General features: G+C 43.0%; 1 protein-coding gene and 1 long non-coding RNA gene across 2 annotated transcripts in view; one reads left to right on the top strand and one right to left on the bottom strand.

Moving 5' to 3' along the window:
- Window positions 1-6,865, bottom strand: part of PFKFB4 (6-phosphofructo-2-kinase/fructose-2,6-biphosphatase 4) — a 64,906-nt gene extending 58,041 nt beyond the window's left edge. The window contains exon 1 of the mRNA XM_075183035.1: window positions 6,725-6,865. Coding sequence (XP_075039136.1) covers window positions 6,725-6,764 — 40 coding nt within the window. The 5' untranslated portion in view covers window positions 6,765-6,865. The remainder of the gene's footprint in view (window positions 1-6,724) is intronic.
- Window positions 6,866-7,030: 165 nt separating this feature from the next.
- On the top strand, window positions 7,031-8,451 carry LOC142099521 (uncharacterized). Its single transcript, XR_012678564.1, has 2 exons — window positions 7,031-7,140; window positions 8,198-8,451. It is a non-coding gene; the product is annotated as an uncharacterized LOC142099521 (long non-coding RNA).
- Window positions 8,452-19,215: the final 10,764 nt, after the last annotated feature.

Here is a 19,215-nt window from a genome sequence, read left to right as displayed (position 1 = left end):
ATGGGTAATGTGTGATCCTTGTGAAGATTAAAGGGCTGCACCATGGGGCACCTGAAGTGTATCAAGATGCCTATCATTGCTATATACACACACTTTACAAATAAAATAACAGCACTATAGTATGTAACATAATGTAGAACAATGGCTTGGAGGTCACTTTGAAGGTCACCAGAACGTGCAATGTGATTGCCAGCGAGTCAGCGGCCTTATTTCAGAAGCGCTGGAACCTGCAAGTGAAGAGCTGTTGTCATCTTTCCAGAGCTGTTATTACACGGAATTAGAGGAAAGGTCACAAAGATCGTTGCTGGCGAGAGTCCAGGTTATTATAAACTCAAATATCCGCCCCTATTATAAGCGTTCTATGTGTCATTAACCAATTACAAGCAGAATAATACATGTTTTATATCATACGTAGCTTTTATAACTTGGAGCAGCCCCCGGAACTCTGAGGAGCGGAAAGAAAGCAGCTTTAATTCTACAGATGTTCCATAGAACATAAGTGTATATTATTGTGCAAGGACATATTGCTCTGCATATTAAACTCTAAGGGGCAGATTCAATTAGCCATGATAGTTCACTAATACAGTACAGGAATCTCCAGTCATTTTCCTTTGCATCTCTATGGGACACAAGGGGAAAAAGGAGAAGAGATTTTAGCACAAGTTCAGACACGATGCGTCTCCGTGGACTGTTGGCGTAGAATTAAATTTGCCCCTGACACTATAAGCAGGAGCTGCCACATTACTTTCACCTTGGCTGAAGCAACAAACATCCTTCAAATCAGCAATACCCAAGGGCATAGGAAAAAGGGGGGCAGTTGCCACCCCATGATTTCTGTTGGGTGGGCAAAGACTGTGTTTTGGTAGTTAATATTAATAATAATATTTATTTAATAATGTCAATAAACAATGAAACTGAGTTTGGCCAACACCTGAAACACTGGCAAAAATTAACATAGTATCGGGAGTCTTTGAATATCTACAGTCACTGTTACAACTGTCGTAAAATGAGATGCCAAACGCGAGAAAACAGGGGGCTCCAAGCCCCATAGTAGTCCTTGGCCTTTGCCCCCCCCATGAAAATTTTTGTTCCCAAGCCCCTGGCAGTACCACATGTTGGCATAATAATTTTGCTATTAATGTATGGAAATGAAGCTATGCTCGGACAAGACAAAAGACTTACCAACTAAATACTAGCAGAGGAGGGCTGATATGTTGCAGCAGTGGGAAAATGTTATAATTGTTATGACCAGTCTGTATACAAAAGTGTTAGCAGGATTAATAAAGAAAACGAAAAACCAGATACAAGAATGTACTGCTTTGGTTTTAAGGTCCTTGGTGATAGTAGGATCACAATTTGTTGCCATAGAGACTGCACGTAAGTCAAAAAGAAAAAAACTCATGTTCATCTATGTGCGACTCATCCCCAAATCTGAAGGTTTCTTCATAAGTGCATGTATTTCTCTACCTACTACGCCTCTTTGCTGCCTTATTTAAAATATTAACTCCGTGCGGCAATGATGGTATAAAAGTTTGCAAAAGGTTCATTCTGAAGATGACCTTATTTCTTCAGAATTCAGGATGTATTAGTGATTTTGTTCTAATGCCATTTCCTGCTTAGCTGGTTGGAGGGAGGGATACACTGTGGTGTCCTGGGAAAAAAACAAAAACTTAAAAAAAAAAACTGATTATGAACGGCTTCCAAAGAAAGACTCCAAACAGCTAGCAACCACTTTGTTTTTTTATAAACTGATCAAAGGGTGTTTATAAGAATCTGATATGCACAAAAAAAAAAAAACATTTGCTCATGTGAACGGTCTTGAGAATAGCTATAAAATAACTTTACCACAAGGAATTCCAGAGGTGAGAGGGACACTATTAATGATTAATAAATAATATATAATATTATATAATATATAATATTAATATAATTAATAAAAACCATGCATTCAATTTTTTTCCAGGTCTATGAAAGGGTCTGCACGGTGGCTCAGTGGTTAGCACTTCTGCATCACAGTGCTGTGGTCATGAGTTCAATTCCCGACCATGGCCTTATCTGTGTGGAGTTTATATGTTCTCCCCGTGTTTGCCTGGTTTTCCTCCAGGTGCTCTGGTTTCCTCCCACACTCCAAAAACATACTAGTAGGTTAACTGGCTGCTATCAAAATTGACCCTAGTGTCTCTCTCTCTGTCTGTGTGTGTATGTTACGGAATTTAGACTGTAAGCTCCAATAGGGCAGCGACTGATGTGAATGAGTTGTCTGTACAGCACTGCGGAATCAGTGGCGCTATATAAATAAATGATGATGACTAAGGCCCCAATTTATTATTACGCGGTAATAACACAGATTTTCTATTGCTGGTTATAAAAATAGAAAATTGTTGCAAGTTATCATGAAAATATCACTAGAGCAGCTGATGACGACCTCTTACCTCTCTGACTGTATGTATTACCCAGTATCTTTTATTATTGTTTGTTCCCACCTGTAAAGCGCTACAAAGATTTCTGCCACTATATAAATAAATGATGATGATGACGATACAGCCTTACTGCATTGCTGGCCACTTTTGGTGCTCATGCAAGACCCAGCTTTGCTGGCTCATGCATGCACAACGGGACTGGAAGCTTGGGCTCCAGGTTCCAAGGGTTAATTTAATAAACCCAGCTATCCTGAGATGGCGATAGTGATAGGGTAATTCTGGATACATGTACCTCCACGAATGGTGGATAAGTGCTTTGCTATTAATACCCAGAAATCTTGTCCGGTAAAATGTCAGGCTTGTACAGGGGTAGTTGCACATTATCTGCTGAAGATCTTCTTTAACGCATTCCTATAGTTGATTTCTAGAAATGGCAGAATAATCACGTTTACGCAGTCCTGCATCTTTACTTTGGAACACCTGTTACACAAAGAACAGCATCTGGAGGAATATAGAATTGTGAAGTAACTAGTCAGCTTAACTTCCATTAGTCTATGTTCGATGATTAAAGATGATGTCTGATAGGTTTCTATCGACTACTAGAGATCATTTCTCTGTGGACCACGTTCTTAAATATTCCCTATTGGGTACCAAAAGTTGTAAAGAATGTACAGGGGCACAGGCAGGATTGTCGGGGGGCGGCGGTGCTGTATACAATACAGCACCGCCGCGGGCGCTTCTTAGACAGCGCCGTGGCTGCTGTATACTACAGTGCCGACATGTAGGGCACTTTTTAGCGGAGGGGGTTCTGGAGACCCAGAAACCCCCCCTGCGTGCGCCACTGATGGGCCTATTTATTAAACAGAGAAAAGCCTTATCTCCACCAAAATGGTGTTATTAACGGAAAGAGGACTTCTCCCTGCCTATCAAAGGGTCTCTCCGGTGAAACTTCCTCGTGGAAGAACTGAAAGCCCAAGTCTTAGCCCAGTCCCACCTGCCTGGTAATAATTAATAACTCATGGCTATAGCGAAGATTTTCTAATGCTGCGATAAGCGGTGACAGAAAACCATTTCTATCAACTGTTTTTAATAATAGGCCCAATAATAAACACACTGGAGAATATCCACTACAGAACTACATGCCAATATTTTATTGATAAATGACACATTGAGAATATGGCACTCCTCTTTTTATTATTTAAATGTAATCCTGGTATTGTGCTTTATTACAGATCACAGGTCACTTTCTAATCTCTCCCTACACCCTACAGACTGCCCCTTACCATATTTTTAGATTTCTTTTCACATGTTTTACTTTTTCCATCCCCCTCTCTTCCACTCCCAATTTTATAGTTCCCATAATTCAAAATAAGTTATAGAAAGTTGTTAAAATGTTCATTATTTTGTGTTTTATTTACAAAGTTAGATGCTGGACATGCTGTTACTTGATTGTCTTGAAATTATTATTTGCTCTTTTTTTTTTAATAAACAAGATAATAAAAAATATAAAGTTTCTAGAATCCCTATGAAGATAACAAATCCAAATATTTACCCCTCCTTGTCTATAATAAATACAAAGTGCAAAATCAGGCCCTGTTGTTTAGGAAAGCTTTTAATGAGTGATTGGAACAATTTTTGTACCAAATGTGGTAAATATACCATTATGAGATGAGAGTATCTTTGGAAAGTAAAGGGAAGAATCTAATCTGATTGTAAACTAATGATTTGTTTTACAAGAAGTGTAAACAAACAGAATTCTAAAGCATCAAGTTACCAATGTTGGTTGCAAATACCATTTGCATAATCAATTTCTATATTTATGACAGGGCGTCTCCATCTTGGTGAGTGAAACAGTATTTACAAACTTAGCATAAGGTAAACTTAGCATAAGGTGGTGGGGCTGTTGATAGTTATAATCAATATGAAAACAAACTTTCCTTGTCACACTGAGAACAGAGCATTTTATTTTCATGCTTCATATATGACAATATATATTGTTGGTTATAGCCGTACCTCTAGGTTTGGTTTTATAGTAGATCATACATTCCAACTCTCCCGGAATGTCCGGGAGAATCACGAAATTCGGGTAGGTCTCCCGGGAGAGCAGGCAAATATCCCGTATATGGCATCTTGCTCCTCAAAATGATGCAATTCGCGGCGAATCGAGTCATTTTGGCCCCGCCCTTTTGACAACTGCATTTTGTCATGGGGGTGGAGCCAAAATGTCAAATTACTGCGCCCCGCCCTACTACCAAGCCCCCCTGCCTAGGATCTCCCGGAATTAACTTGCCAAAGGTTGGCAAGTATGTAGTAGATAGATGCAGGGCCAGATTAACCCGAGGTCTAACTAGGCTAGAGCCCAGGGGCCTTGGGCATCTGGGGAGACCTTGAAAGTGCTAGTTTTCTTTTTTTTTTTTTTTTCTTTAGAGCTGCTCAGCTGTAGCGCGGCCGGTGGCATTATTCATCAGGCCGCTCCGACTGTCAGCTGGTCACGGAGAATGTCAGGCAGCTAACAGCAAGTGTTATGCTGTTAGCTGCCTGCTGTCACTGTAGTCCTTCTGCGGCGCACAGTAATCTCTTTACTGAGGAGATCTTGTGAGAGTGAGACTATGAGGTAAGGGGGGGAGCGGCCTCACAGTACCCTTAGCCCGGGGGCCTCCATTCCCTTAATCCGGCCCTAGATAGATGCACCACCACAGCGGCCTTATTATACGTTTGGAGTCCTACACTGTCCCAGGTTTGCTATTTATAGTCTTCCCACATGCTACGCTAAAGGGATAATGGATGTGGGGGTGAAATTGCAATGATATGGTACTGGCCAGAGAGGAAGAAAATAACATTGTCCAAGCAAGAACTTGTTCACTTGATTACTGGAATGAGGATATTTTTCTAGTAAACAAAGTATTTTCAAAATGTTAACAGACAATAGTAAACAATTGTTTTTATGGTTATCGTGCAGCAATTCTTTGAGGAATGGACTCCGCAATAAATGACTTAATGCAACTAAATGCTAGATTTCCCAACTGTAAATAGAATAAAATAAACACAGATGATCATTCTTAATTTACAGTATCTTTTCATGTACGTGTATAAACATCTCAATGATTTGTATCCACACTCTTTTACATACAAATCATTGCTCTGACATTTTCTTGTCCATATAACAATAACAAACAGGAACAAGTAGCACTATATTATGTATAAACATTCAATGTTTCATAATTCCAAGAATTTCCAAGCACTAACTTCTAGTTTGGTTTGCCCTGATTATCCGTCTGCAATTAATGATCAACTGGGGAGAGACATCTCCATTGCTTGTTATGTACCAAAACATAACTGAATTACCTATACACATTTTACACCTTATTCAACACTGGCATATTTCCATCAGCTATACAATGATGAAAAATATTTTAGCACATAAATTATAACTGTGTGAAGAGTATTGGTGGGCAGGTAAAATCAGTGATATAATGGACCTGATAGAGTTGTTGTTTGATGTAATTTACAGTATTAAAAAAAAAAAAAAAAAAAAAAAAAAAATCGCCCATGGGTGTAATTTACAGTAAAAAAAAGGCAACCAGCTTGGCACCCGTAGCATATGCGCCAAGTTTACGTCAGACACGCCCTCACTATATTATGCGTATGTTACACCATCCCTTCCCTCACCTGTTCAGACATAAGAAGGCGTAAGTGTCAGACACATAGTGCAAATTTTCTTGCTTTACGTTACACAAATGGACATACGTCAATTGGAAAGCGCTATGGAATTTGCTGGCGCTATATAAATAAATGATGATGATGATTATTATTATGCGTCCAACTTGGCATCATGCCCAATGTGTTACTATTTTGCCCAAAAACTTTGTCAGCTCTAACACACTGGATACAGCTGAATGAGTAAACAAACGCACGTAAGCAATACATAGTAGGGATGGGCTGTTCTCTTGTTGTGTTTACTGTCCAGTCTAGGTGTGCTCTGTATGTGATTCAAAACTGACATTACACAAATACCTGGTATCGGTGGAAATGTCTGTTTACTACAGAGCACAGCTAAAGGATGGAACAATAAGTAGGAGACTGTAAGAAGATCCAGCATCACAGTGCACAAACCACAACACAAATCATTGATGTTCCAACAACACAAGGACACAATACAGCCAGAGATTGCTGCCCACAATGCCAAGTTAGGCGCTGCGGGCGCACACACGTGTGTTTACATGCACAGCTGCACGTACACATACTATAACACAAACCCACCATTCACATCAGCAGAAGTATTAACCCTATAGGTGGTCTCCTACCTCTCCTCCCCCTCCCGCGGCTGTTGTTGCTGCCCCTCATTGCGCCAGTGCTGAGAGCCGGTCCCTTGAGTGTCACCAGAGCGGAGCTGTGGGGGAGCCGGGCACCGGGGCTGCCAGCTGCATGCTGCTGTCCTCAGCTTCTCTATAAGCCGTGTGTGTGTCAGGAGGACAGCTGACCCCAGCCAGCCATGTGTCAGTGCACCCTCAGTATTGACGCCCGGGCAGGGGCACCCGAGGAATGTAAGAGCTGAAGACCCTCCCAGGGGCCTGTCTCTCACACAGTGCCCGGCTATAGGACAGGATCACAGAGGGGGAGGGGGACCATGGAACAGGGAAGTGGAACACACAGTATTGTGTTTACACACCCACAGAGGCTCGTCTGCCGCTGCCATATAAGTAACTCTTGCACTGCCAAGGTATGATGAGAGGGCATGTACCACCTCACCTAATCCGAATTATTATAGAAATGATCTCAGGATTCAGCCGTTTGAAAATATCAGTTATAAGGCGATAAACTAGAGGCAACATGTGGCTCTACAGCTGTTGTGGAAGCTAAAAGCTGGTAGGAAATGCTCTACAGAAACAATGTTAGTTCATCACTTTAAAAACCGAGATTTTTACATAAATATGTGCTTATTTATAGTCAATAAGGTCAGAATTATGTGCATTAAGAACTGTAAAGTTAAATCATCATCATCATCATTTATTTATATAGCGCCACTAATTCCGCAGCGCTGTACAGAGAACTCACTCACATCAGTCCCTGCCCCATTGGAGCTTACAGTCTAAATTCCCTAATATAGACACACACTCACACAGACACAGACAGACAAAGAGGGAGATAGACAGACAGACGGAGACTAGGGTCAATTTTTGATAAAAATCAACACTATTGATATGAAACTGGATAGGTTGTAGACCAGAGGTGGGCAGCACGCAGCCCTCTGAGCCTTCACATGTGGGCCTGACCCCCACGCCTTCCTGTTTTGATGTCAGGTTTTGTTTCTTAGAGCTTGTAGCGCTTGTTTATCTTGCATTAAAATACCTGCTATGTTATTACAGAAGTGTTTCTCTTTCTTTCATAAAATGTATTGTTTTAGTTTATCACTGAGATCATGTGCGGTCCTTTTAAAGGGCAGCCCCTGAAGTGTATCAGATTGCCTATCACTGTCCTAGAGCCAGAAATTTGTGTTTATGGTAAACCTTTGTTGGACCTAAATACATTCTAGGAAAATTATGTTAATCTCAAAATTCTTTGCCTTAAGGGCAGTGGACAGGGGTGGCCTCCAGAAAGTTTGTTTGGCTTTCCAGTATGACAGTGTATTTTATCTTTTAGTATTTACAGTTGTTTAATAACTAGAGTTATTAAATTATTTGATATAAATTATATTTCTTTTAACTATTATAATACACAGTTGGGGGAGGGAAGGAGCTCCTAAATGTAATCTCTGGGAAACTGTCTCTCACTGTCAGGATGGAGCGTCAGAAAGAGTCACTGGAGAATGATGAATGACCATACACGGCTTGGTTTGGAGGATCCAAGGGGACACAGAGAGACGCCGTCAAAATCTTTCAATAAGTTTTTCTTCTTTCGGAGGTACAAGACAGCAAAGTATAACAGACACTTTAATCAGCATGGAGTCATCTGACAAGTTGGTTGATGGAATGAACTCTGAACTCATAACAGTTTGTACTAACTTCTTATAATAAAATAAGTGTCTATCTTTCCAAGTCTCCAAAGTATATGATTGGCTAAGCTATTACCTCTAAAAGATATATATTATTATCGTTAAGCAAGTATCAGTAATATCCCTGCTTTTATGCTAACTTTGTATGATTTTTTTGGTGTCATAGCTCTGTTTATCCTTCAATGTATTGGACTTTTTGTTTCATGTATTTAACTATCTCAAACAACTCCTCCAAGATGTCTCATTCCCTAAATCCCATACAAAACACATAAACCTATGAGGTTTAGTGCAGTGGGAGAAAATTCCCATAAAAATCTGATTTTCAAAGTGTTAGGAGCCTCGAGTGCCAAGTGATCCTTACCTCCAGTATGACGTAGAACTATTTGTACCTTGAGATATGTTTTTACCCCCAATAGGAAGTATTCATCAACTTGTCAAGGCAAATGTGTCCTGGGGTAGATGGATGGCATCATATAAATGATGATGATGATGATGATGCAAGTTGGTATAAGGCAGGGGACCAGTCCCTCTACAAGATAGCTTTACTGTATATGCATTATGTGTTTCTCTGCATTGCATTAACTGTAAATGATTGTTGTTTTTCCTTTTCTACCGACTCTCCCCTCAGAAACAGCATAAATCTGACTTTTCTACATTGTCACTATGATAGGCTTATTACTAACAGTTTGATACATAGGAGAGCATCAACATATACTAACCACATGGCTTTTAAGAACCCCAGAGATATTTATGTCCTGCTACTTATGAGAGGAGGTCCCAAGCAAGCTTTACCTTTATTAACAGTGCCTGGTACCATCCTCTCATCACAAGCATATAGACAACCTTTCTCTTTATTCCTATTATAGTCAACTGCCACTGTAGCGCTTCACTCAAATAGCAGCCAAAATATGTCACTGAAGATCCACTGATGCTTCCAATTTAAACATATATAACACACAGTTGTATACATACATATGGCGCTGTCTCTACGCACATGAGAAAGGATCTGAGGATGGACGTGTCTGACAAACTCTTCTACACAGTAGATAAGGGATAACCTTCATATACACTGCTGATTATGTATAAATCGATGAAGCCAGTATTTATCCCTTCCGTAATCTGAAATATATGGTATTGGTATACCCAACAAAAACAGAAATGATAGTGCAATCCGTTTTACATGTATCATCAAACCACAATAAAAATGATGAGTCCAAGTAAATCCCGTGTGTGGATATCTTAAACAACAGCCTATTTGTGACACCTCCCTTTTGGGTGTGTGCTTACTCAAATATGATGATAATCACGCCTTCAAATGATCAATGAATATTCCTTCTCCTCTCCAAATCCCATACTCGGATTTTCTCACCCAAAAAGAAAAGGAAAGGAACAAATCTGGCATAATACCCTTTATTAAAAACAATGCGGGTAAAAAAACATGTGCAAATGGACCCGTACCTTGGGCAGATGGAATACTCGCGTCACAAATGATATGTAGTAGTAACAAAGTTCTATCACCACCGCGAACTCCACCACTGGGCCCCACTCGGTCGGGTCTCACTCGCCTCCAAATCAAACCAACGCGTTTCGACTTGCAATAAAAAGTCTTTTTCAAGGTATAAAAATGAAACACTCCAAAGCTCCTTTTATATCCGTATCCGATGTTGTCTGAATACGAAAGAGAGGCTTGGTTGTTTCTTGCTTGAATTACTTTCGGTTACGGCTCTTTTACCAACTCATTGGCAGTCCCGAGGAAGGTGCGTGTGGGAGAAGAAGAGACCCCTGTGGAAGAGTGCTGCAGGGGAAGCCGTATCAGAAATAAAGTTTAAAAAAAAAATGTATGAATAAAATATAGTATTGAGCTTTCCACTCTTGTCCACAGGAGAGTGGCGGCTGCTACAGGGCACACAGATGAGGTAGGATCTGGCAATGCTAGATCACATTCCTGAGGACCCATTCTGCTCTTCTGGGACCATGCTTAGAAGAGTCAGAGGTTCACTGCCCATGTGTTGGTCCTGTGCGGGGACACAAGCGTGGAGCGGCATCAGAGGGACCACCCGCAAATTTTGCTATGGGTTGTAATGATGCCTTGTTCTGCCCCCAGTCTCAGGGGATACCTCCCAACTGTCTCAATTTAGGCAGAACAGTCCTGATTTAAGGGCTTTCTCCAACTGTCTTGCAGTGGGAAATTTGGGAGGTATTATTATTATTACCATTTATTTGTATAGCGCCAATTCCGCAGTGCTGTACAGAGAACTCACTCACATTCGTCCCTGCCCCATTGGGGCTTACAGTCTAAATTCCCTAACACACAGAAGGACAGACACAGACTAGGGTCAATTTGTTAGCAGCCAATTAACCTACCAGTACGTTTTTGGAGTGTGGGAGGAAACAGAAGCACCCGGAGGAAACCCACGCAAACAGGGGGAGAACATACAAACTCCTCACAGATAAGGCCATTTTTGGGAATTGAACTCATGACCCCATTGCTGTGAGGTAGAAGTGCTAACCACTTATGTACTATTCACTGTTGCTCTAAATAGAGCAGATGTGAACGGGTGCAGTGCTCACCAGTGGTAAGGAATGGGTGTTTGGAGGTGAGCAGAGGCGGGGTAGCCAACGGTTTACAAGCATTATGCACCACCCAGGGAAGTTTTGACCATGCTGCCATTGTAATGTGGCTACGCTCCCTAACCCAGTTCATGGTCTGATATGTTATGAGGTATGCTCAGGGCAACCGATAGTAAGCAATTCTGGCCTTGTCCTAAGGCTTCTCTAATATTTGTGATAGAGCATTTTTTTTCCCATGAACACAAATTTATTTTTTTCTGAAAGATAACAAAGAGGGAGCAAAAACCTATTCTGTGTTTTGTTCTACAGTAAAGGTGAGCACACTGCCTGCCAATGATTTCCAGTCTGGCCTTGTCTACTGGGATCTCTCTAAGCTCAAAAAAAACCTCTCTTTGTGTTAATTCCCTTCCTGGCCCAGAGGCTTGGTAAGATTTGTCTACAGTACCCAGATACACAAAATATCCTGGATTTGTTTCCTTGTATGATCACTATTACTTCAGGTAAGTCAGGTTTCTTCAGCAAGTAATCTATGTGGTTAAACATGTTGCTGCAAATTGTTATCAAACCTGAAATTGGACAGTAGATTACAACATACAGAACCAGGTGTTTGCTCTAAAGCAGCATTATACTTAAAAGTGAGCAAATTGAAAAACAATATGGGCCTGACTCATTAAGGAAAGTAAAGAATTTTTTTTAGTAACTTTGCATCTTGGAAAAACATGTTGCATTGGAGGGGGATGGATATTTAAAATGTGATTGCAGGGGGGGCGCGTGTCCGGGACAAGCATGGAGTAGCACGTATCGCTACATGCTCTCCAGCTTGTATATCCTGAAAACTCCTGTAAGTGGACTCAAAATATATAAATACTCACCCGCAGCGCTTCCGAAGTTCAGCTGGTTGCAGGGGACCTGAAGTGACGGAGATCGCTGTGCAGGGGAGAGTGCTCGCCGGGTCTGAGGTGCAGCGACTGTGGAGGCGATGAGTCTCGGAGGACGGAGGGGCACAGACGTTCTACTCCCTGGTCTTACCTGTAGTGGCAGCAGCAGAGGTTTCCTGGACGGGGAGATTTGGAGGAATTAAAGATCCCCACTTTCGCGCCATTTCATGTCCTGGGGCACCATCTTGTCTTGTTCTGAGGAGCACCAGGCTACAGATTCAGTGCTGCAGGGAGGACTTTGTCTGTATAGCCTGCAGTGTGACATCCTGGAGAGTGCACAAGTGATTGCAGGTACTTGCTGAAAACTGACTGGCAGAACTAAACATCTGTCTGCAGGTCCTGTAGTGCCATATAACAGCAAATGTACAGTTATCCGCAGTAGGCATATACTTCATAACTTGTATTTGCTGAGGAGTAGTTTGGCTGTATTCTGGACTTGTTTGATTGCTGCTGCCAGCGTTGGTGGAGAGCGAGGGATGTTTATCCTGCCTGTACTATATGGTGGTGGTTGAATGTTACTTGCCAGGCTGGTGTGAGGATAAATGACTATACCGGTTGTAATATAATCTGACATAAGCACTGGTCTGATTGGAGTTGGATGGGCTCTGGTGCCACCTTAGAGTTCAATGGATAAATACCGCCTCACTTACTCCCTGTAACCATGGGCAAGCATAGTCAGCCTGCCACAGCGGGAAAACTGGAGCGTTTTGCCTGCTCTCCCATTAATGCCTCTGACTTGGGAGGTGCATTGCAGTCCGCTGCTCCCCCTGTACAGGCCCCACCAGTGGATCCGGAGGTCACACTGCAACAGGTGCTGCAGGCCATTGGGGCACCTGAGAAGCGTGTAACCGAAAAAATAGGAGAGGTACAGATTGACCTTTCTCTCTTCCGGCAAGATGTACAGAAAATAATTGAGAGAGTTGGGGGAGGTGGAGGCTCGTGTGTCCACACTGGAAGACACTTCTGCACCAGTTGGGGGTCGGCTGGAGGGTCTGGAGACTCGGGCTGCCCTCTTCAAGCAAAAGCTCATGGATATTGAAGGGCTTGTACATCGCAGCAACATTCGTTTGGTTGGACTGCCCGAGAAGGCAGAAGGTGCCTCCCCAGAATCTTTCCTGGAAAAGTGGCTAATCCAATTGTTTGGTACAGATTCGTTTACAGCCCAATTTGCGGTGGAGAGGGCACATCGTATTCCAACCCAGGCACCTCCTCCTGCAGCCCCTCCACGTACCGTCATAGCCAAATTCCTGCACTATTGTGACCGAGATGCTGTACTGCGCCTGGCTAGGCAAAAGGGTCCAGTGGAATATAATGGCCAGCGCATAGCGGTGTATCCTGGCGGGTAGTCTCGGAGGGTCGTACATCCTTCTTCACCTAGAGAGGCTGCCACTTGGCTGGACCGTCTGGCTGCTGGTGGACGCTGATGCCTGATGAGTACTTTCCTCTGCCTTTCTCCTTGGTCTGCGGGGCATTGTTGATTTGTATTTGATAATATGCATGGAAGATGTTATACATAATGCAATGTTTCTTTTGAAGTGCAAAAAATGTATATCTTTCAGATGGTGTATTGAAGTTTTCAAACAATGACCAAATATGGGTGGATAAGTAATAAAGTGTTATCAGGTCCACTGTAAAATATAATGGGCTGGAGAGCACATGGCTTTAAGGTCGGTTTCTCTTTCCTTTTTGCCCCAGTCTGTTTCTTTTTTTCTTTTTTCTTTCTCCTTTCGCACTTACTAGTTTGTACTCCTTCTCTCTCTCCCGTTTTCTCTGTTTGTCTGTTCTGACAGTTTGTTACTTTTCGGGCTGGTGTGTGACCTCTTTCGGTCGCATGCTAGCTGGTTGAGTATCCTAAGTTAAATTTAGTTAGGGATTAAGGTGTACTTAAGTTGGGTGGAGTATACAGGGTGGGGGTGTGGGTTTAGTATTAAGGTTATTTAATATACTTTGGGGGTAGTTTTAATGTTATCGCAAAAACATGAACAAGGATTATGTGTGTTTACAATTATATCTGAAAATGTATGCTCTGCAGGGGTGTGGGACACGGGGCAGTGGGATCAGAGGGACTCAGTATACAGTTATGAGGTTATTGTATGTATTCTGGTGCATCTGATAAGGATTTGGAATTTTTTTCCTGGAATGTGCGGGGCCTAAATAATGCTGTGAAACATTCTCTTGTGCTAAGACAAATCAGAAAAAATGATCCTGATTTTGTTTGTTTATTGGAGACTCATTTACAAGGGGGAAGAGTACTCGCGCTTAAAAAAGCATGGGTGGGTAGGGCGTACCACTCTACGCACACGACCAATTCTTGAGAGGTCTCTGTATTGGTGCATAAACGTCTCGGCTTCTCCTTGGAAAAAATTCAGGTGGATTCAGGGGGATGGTTTGTGCTGATGAAAGCCGTCATTAATTGGGTTCCGGTGATTCTGTTAGTGTCATGAGCCGCGGCGGCGCCCGGAGCCTCTGCCTTCGCGTCCCAGCCGTCGTCATGACAACCGGGACGTCACTTCCGGGTTGTCCCAGCCGTCGCCAAGGCAACGGTCGGGACGCGTTCTCTGTGCAGCGCCGCGCTCCGGCAGTCAGGACAGCCGGGCGCATTCGCAAATTGAGAAGGAGCCAGCTGACTAATGATCTCCCCTGGGGCTGCCTTTCTCTCATTGGGCCATTCTGGTATTTAAGGCAGGAAGGGGCAAAGCCTTCCTGACGGTTATAGTTCCTGCTTTGCTGCATACTAGCCTGCTATATTCCATGTTCTCTGTTACCATTGGATTTTATTATTGTTGCTGACCCTTGCCTGATAGCTGACTACGTTTGATTGCCTGTGCCCCTTGACCTTTTGCCTGGACTCCTACGCTGCTGTTTGCCTGTGACCTCTGACCTCGGCTTGTCTACTGGATACTCTGTCTGCTGCTGGCCCTCGACCCTTGCCTGGACTCCACTCTGCTATTTACTCCTATACGCTATCGCTGGTTTCTCCCCAGTCAGTGCACAACTCTCGACCCTCAGCTCTCTGCGGCCAAGTCTATCCCCACCACTAGGGGCTCCAGTGAAAACCAGACTTCTGAGTAGACTCCGGGTTTTGATGTACCGGCTGGAGGGGTTGCTAACAGTTAGCTGTATATATACACCCCAACCGTACAATAGTGAGATGTTAAGGAAATGTGGAGAATTCATGGCATTGTTCCCAACGGTTCCAGCTATTTGTACAGGGGATTTCAATAATGTGATAAATGGAGAGGTGGACAGATGGCGAGAGCAAAATGTTGTAATTGTTCACTCTAAGTCGGCTTTTTCTGCTTTGGTTGAGGAAATGGGGTTAGTAGATGTATGGCGACTGAGGTACCCAGAAGAGGTCCAATTCTCCTGCTTTTCTACATCATACAATGTATTTTCAAGAATTGATCTGGCTCTGCTGTCACACTCTCTGGTACCGCTGGTGAGGAGTGTGGAGTATAGGCAGGCCCGGCGCCTCCATTAGGCAACCTTAGGCAAATGCCTAGGGCGCCGGGACCTGGGGGGCGCCACTGACTGGCTGGTGTGCGGAGGACCGCGGCCACCGGCTGTTTGAAGTTGTCGGCAGCCGCTGGATAAATACAGTGCATGGCGGGTGCCGGATGAATGAAGGGGTTTGCAGGCATCAGCTGTGTACTTCAGCGGCAGTGTGACTGTGATGTGCGGCGGCACCACCTACAACTGTCAGTTTGTCATGTGCCTGCTGCGATGCCGTCCAGAGGATCTGTCTGCTGCACACTGTTGTCAGTGTAAATAAAGTTATTGCAGTGTCACTCCGCCCCCTCCCATCATTCCTTTCTGTGACGCTCCCATACAGCCTGCCTCTGAGAAGAAGGTAAGATCCGTGACTGTGAGGAGCAGTTTTGTGTCACCATTGACACTTGGAGAGCCAGAGTTTGAGTCCCCCTGCAGCTCCTGCTGTGCTGACCAGCCAAGAGAAAAACAATAGGTAAGTAAAATAAATGAAATATTCATTAAAACGGTTTTGTTTTTTTAAATTAGGAGGGTAGTTGAGTGGCAAAAAATTAAATGTAAAATAATTAGTTGGTACTAGATTTTTCTGTTTATTTTGTATTTATGTAGTCTCTAAAAAAGTAAAATTATGTAATTTTTACATTCATAAGCTATGATTTCTATTGTAGCCGCATAGTTCATTCATTTATACTGCTGTACAAAAATACAGGTGTAGGCAAGGGCTTTTATATATATATATATATATATATATATATATATATATATATATATATATATATATAATCTTTTTTATTCCTTACAGTGAAAGAATAGGCTACACCTGTATATTTAAGGCTTCCAGCTGCCCAGCAATACACAAGAACTATGTGGCATACATCATCAGACATCAGTGCGTCTGGACTGCAGCCTTGCCAGCCAGGAGAAGGTAAGTGTTGTTATTTTTATTTTACACTACACCTTGAACCAAATTAATCACTCATTGGTTGTGGGCTGGGGTGAATTGCACATAGGCCTTACTGGGAATTTTCCCGATAGGCCTGTTGTCTAATGGGGCCACTTGATTTGGCTTTGTTCTTTGTTTTTTTTGGTTTGTGCATCGGTCTGGTTTTTTTTTTGTTTGTTTGTTTTTTTTTTTAAAACCAATGATCTCTTTTTATATGGTGGGCCGAGAGCTGCTCTGCAGCCCAGAATCATCTGCGCAGACCCTGGACTAAAGGTAGGCGGCCCCTACAACTGCCAGGCTGTCTCTTATTGCAGGCCAGCGGAGCTCTTGCAATGAGCCTCGCAGGAGGGTATTAGTGGTAGTGGGGGGGGGAAAGTTGGCTGAAACCTTGCCTAGGGTGCCTGGAGACCTTGCACCGGCCCTGAGTATAGGGCTAGGGGGATCTCTGACCACTCGCCCCTCTGTTTGTCTATTGATTGTGCAATTGTAAATTGTGCAACGTGTAAATCCTTAGAAGCACAATACATAGTGGACAAAACCGAGGTTGCAAGGCGAGCTTGGCAGTTGGCCCAGAGTGAGTGGGTAGACTATGTATTTGAGAAATCCAAACGTAACTTCCTTTTATCTAAGCATGTACGATATGCCGAGGGCGACAGAAATGGTAGTTTTCTGGCTTATCTGACAAGGGCGGAGAGGGCGGATGTGGCAGTACCGCTTATCTGTGATGACAGTAGGGTTATGAGGTATCTGATGCCTGATATTGTTGAGGTGTTTCATAAATATTATACTAATACATATAGGTCACAGGTCAGGTATGACTTGGCTACGTTACAGTTGTATTTGAATAATATTTCTCTTCCCGTCCCCTCCGATGATAGTAGGGAGTTTTTGGACTCGCCCTTTACTCTTGAAGAGATTGATATAGCTAGTAAGTCGTTTTTCTAATGGTAAAGCTCCTGGAGTAGGTGGAATTCAAATCGAATTATATCAAAAACATTGGCCCTTTTTTGTGTCTAAGTTGTTGGATACATTCAGCGAGCTGGGTGAGACTGGCGCTCTTTCCCCTTCAATGGCAGAGGCAATAGTGGTGGTGCTACCTTAGTCAGGGAAAGATCTGTTGGACCCTGAGTCCTATCGCCCGATTTCACTTTTGTCAAATGATGTTAAGATTCTGGCTAAATTGCTGGCTTTGAGGTTGAATAGAGTGGTGCTGCAATTGATTCATCTGGATCAAACGGGATTTATGCCGGGCAAGTCCACATCTATGAATCTTAGGATATACTCTCCTGCAGGTGCGGTCGCCTTTCTCTGAGAGCGAAGTTGTGATGTCCTTGGACGCAGCCAAGGCGTTTGACTCGGTGGAGTGGCCATACCTGTGGGAGGTATTGTCCTGATTTGGAGTGGACATTTATAAAATGGGTTAAACTCCTGATAATGAAATTGAGGGACTTAGATCAGAACACAGGGAGGATAAGGTGGCATTATACGCAGATGATATGCTACTGTTCCTTGCAGACCATCATCACCATCATCATCACCATTTATATATATAGCGCCACTGATTCCGCAGCACTGTACAGAGAACTCATTCACATCAGTCCCTGCCCCTTTGGGGCTTACAGTCTTAATTCGGTTCTTTTCAGGTTTAAAAATTAATTGGGACAAGTCTAGTGTGTTTCCTTTGGATTGGGAATGTCCCACAACAATATTAACCCCCGCTGAGTATGTAAAACTTAACTTGAGGCCCCAGATTGAATATCTTAATGAAAAGACTCATGTGGAGGAAGCTCCCACTTTCTATTTCTGGTAGGATAAACCTAATTAAAATGGTGGTGCAGCCAAAGTTTTTGTATATACTTCAGCATTCACCTATATACCACTCTCCATTTTTCGATGCATTGTCAGTTACTTCCTTGATCTGGGGAGGGGGAAGAGCTAAGGTCAAGCTCAGCACACTGTATAGGTCCAGATCCTCTGGTGGACTTGCACTTCGTAACTTGAAACTGTATTATATTGCCTCTCAGCTGGCCCACCTCAAGGCATGGGTTTCTGATCCAGACTACCATGACTTACACTAGGTGTTCACCAATTCAATTCTAATCATACCCCCTTACAGTCACTGCTGGCTGGGTGTACGGGCTCCCATGCTTCTGATCCAGACAATTAAGATTTGGACAATTAGTAATAAAATAATGAGACAGACTGATGTTGATCCATGTACTCCCATCTGGGGGACAAAGAAACTTGAGGAGTTGGATACAGTGGAGGGGGCCAGGCAGTGGTCCCGGTTGGGGTTAGTGACTGTAGGTCAATTATATGACACAAATGTACTCAAATCCTTTGAACAGTTGGTTAGGGAATTTTCAGTGCCCAGAACAACGTTTTACTCTTACCTCCAATTGCGACATGCTATAAACACACAGTTTCAGGGAAAGCCACTGGTGATTGGCATTGCTCCACTGAGGAAACAACTACAGGCCCTGGGTCACAGAGGTCTGATTTCTCATATGTACTCATGTCTTCTGGGTGAATCCACTGTAGATGATTTGAATGGTCTGAGGAATCAATGAGAAATTGATATTGGTCTTTTTTCAGATAAGGAGTGGGGGATGGTTATAGACAGCACTAGTGGGTATACTTGGTCATTAAAATTTCAACAGATACAGGTGTTTGTCCTACATAGGGCTTATCTAACCCCTGTTAGACTGGCAAAATTTCACCCGGGTGGCACCCCTGGTTGTCCAAAATGCAACCTGGAGAATGCTCACTTTTGGCACCTTCTATGGGAGTGTCCATGTGTACAGACTTTCTGGCGCAGGGTTAGGTGATGTATTCAGATTACTGAAATTGAAGTGTCCCTTT

Source organism: Mixophyes fleayi, chromosome 8 (genome assembly GCF_038048845.1).
Source record: "Mixophyes fleayi isolate aMixFle1 chromosome 8, aMixFle1.hap1, whole genome shotgun sequence".
NCBI classification, from domain to species: Eukaryota; Metazoa; Chordata; class Amphibia; order Anura; family Limnodynastidae; genus Mixophyes; species Mixophyes fleayi.
This window is presented reverse-complemented; position numbering and strand designations above follow the sequence as displayed.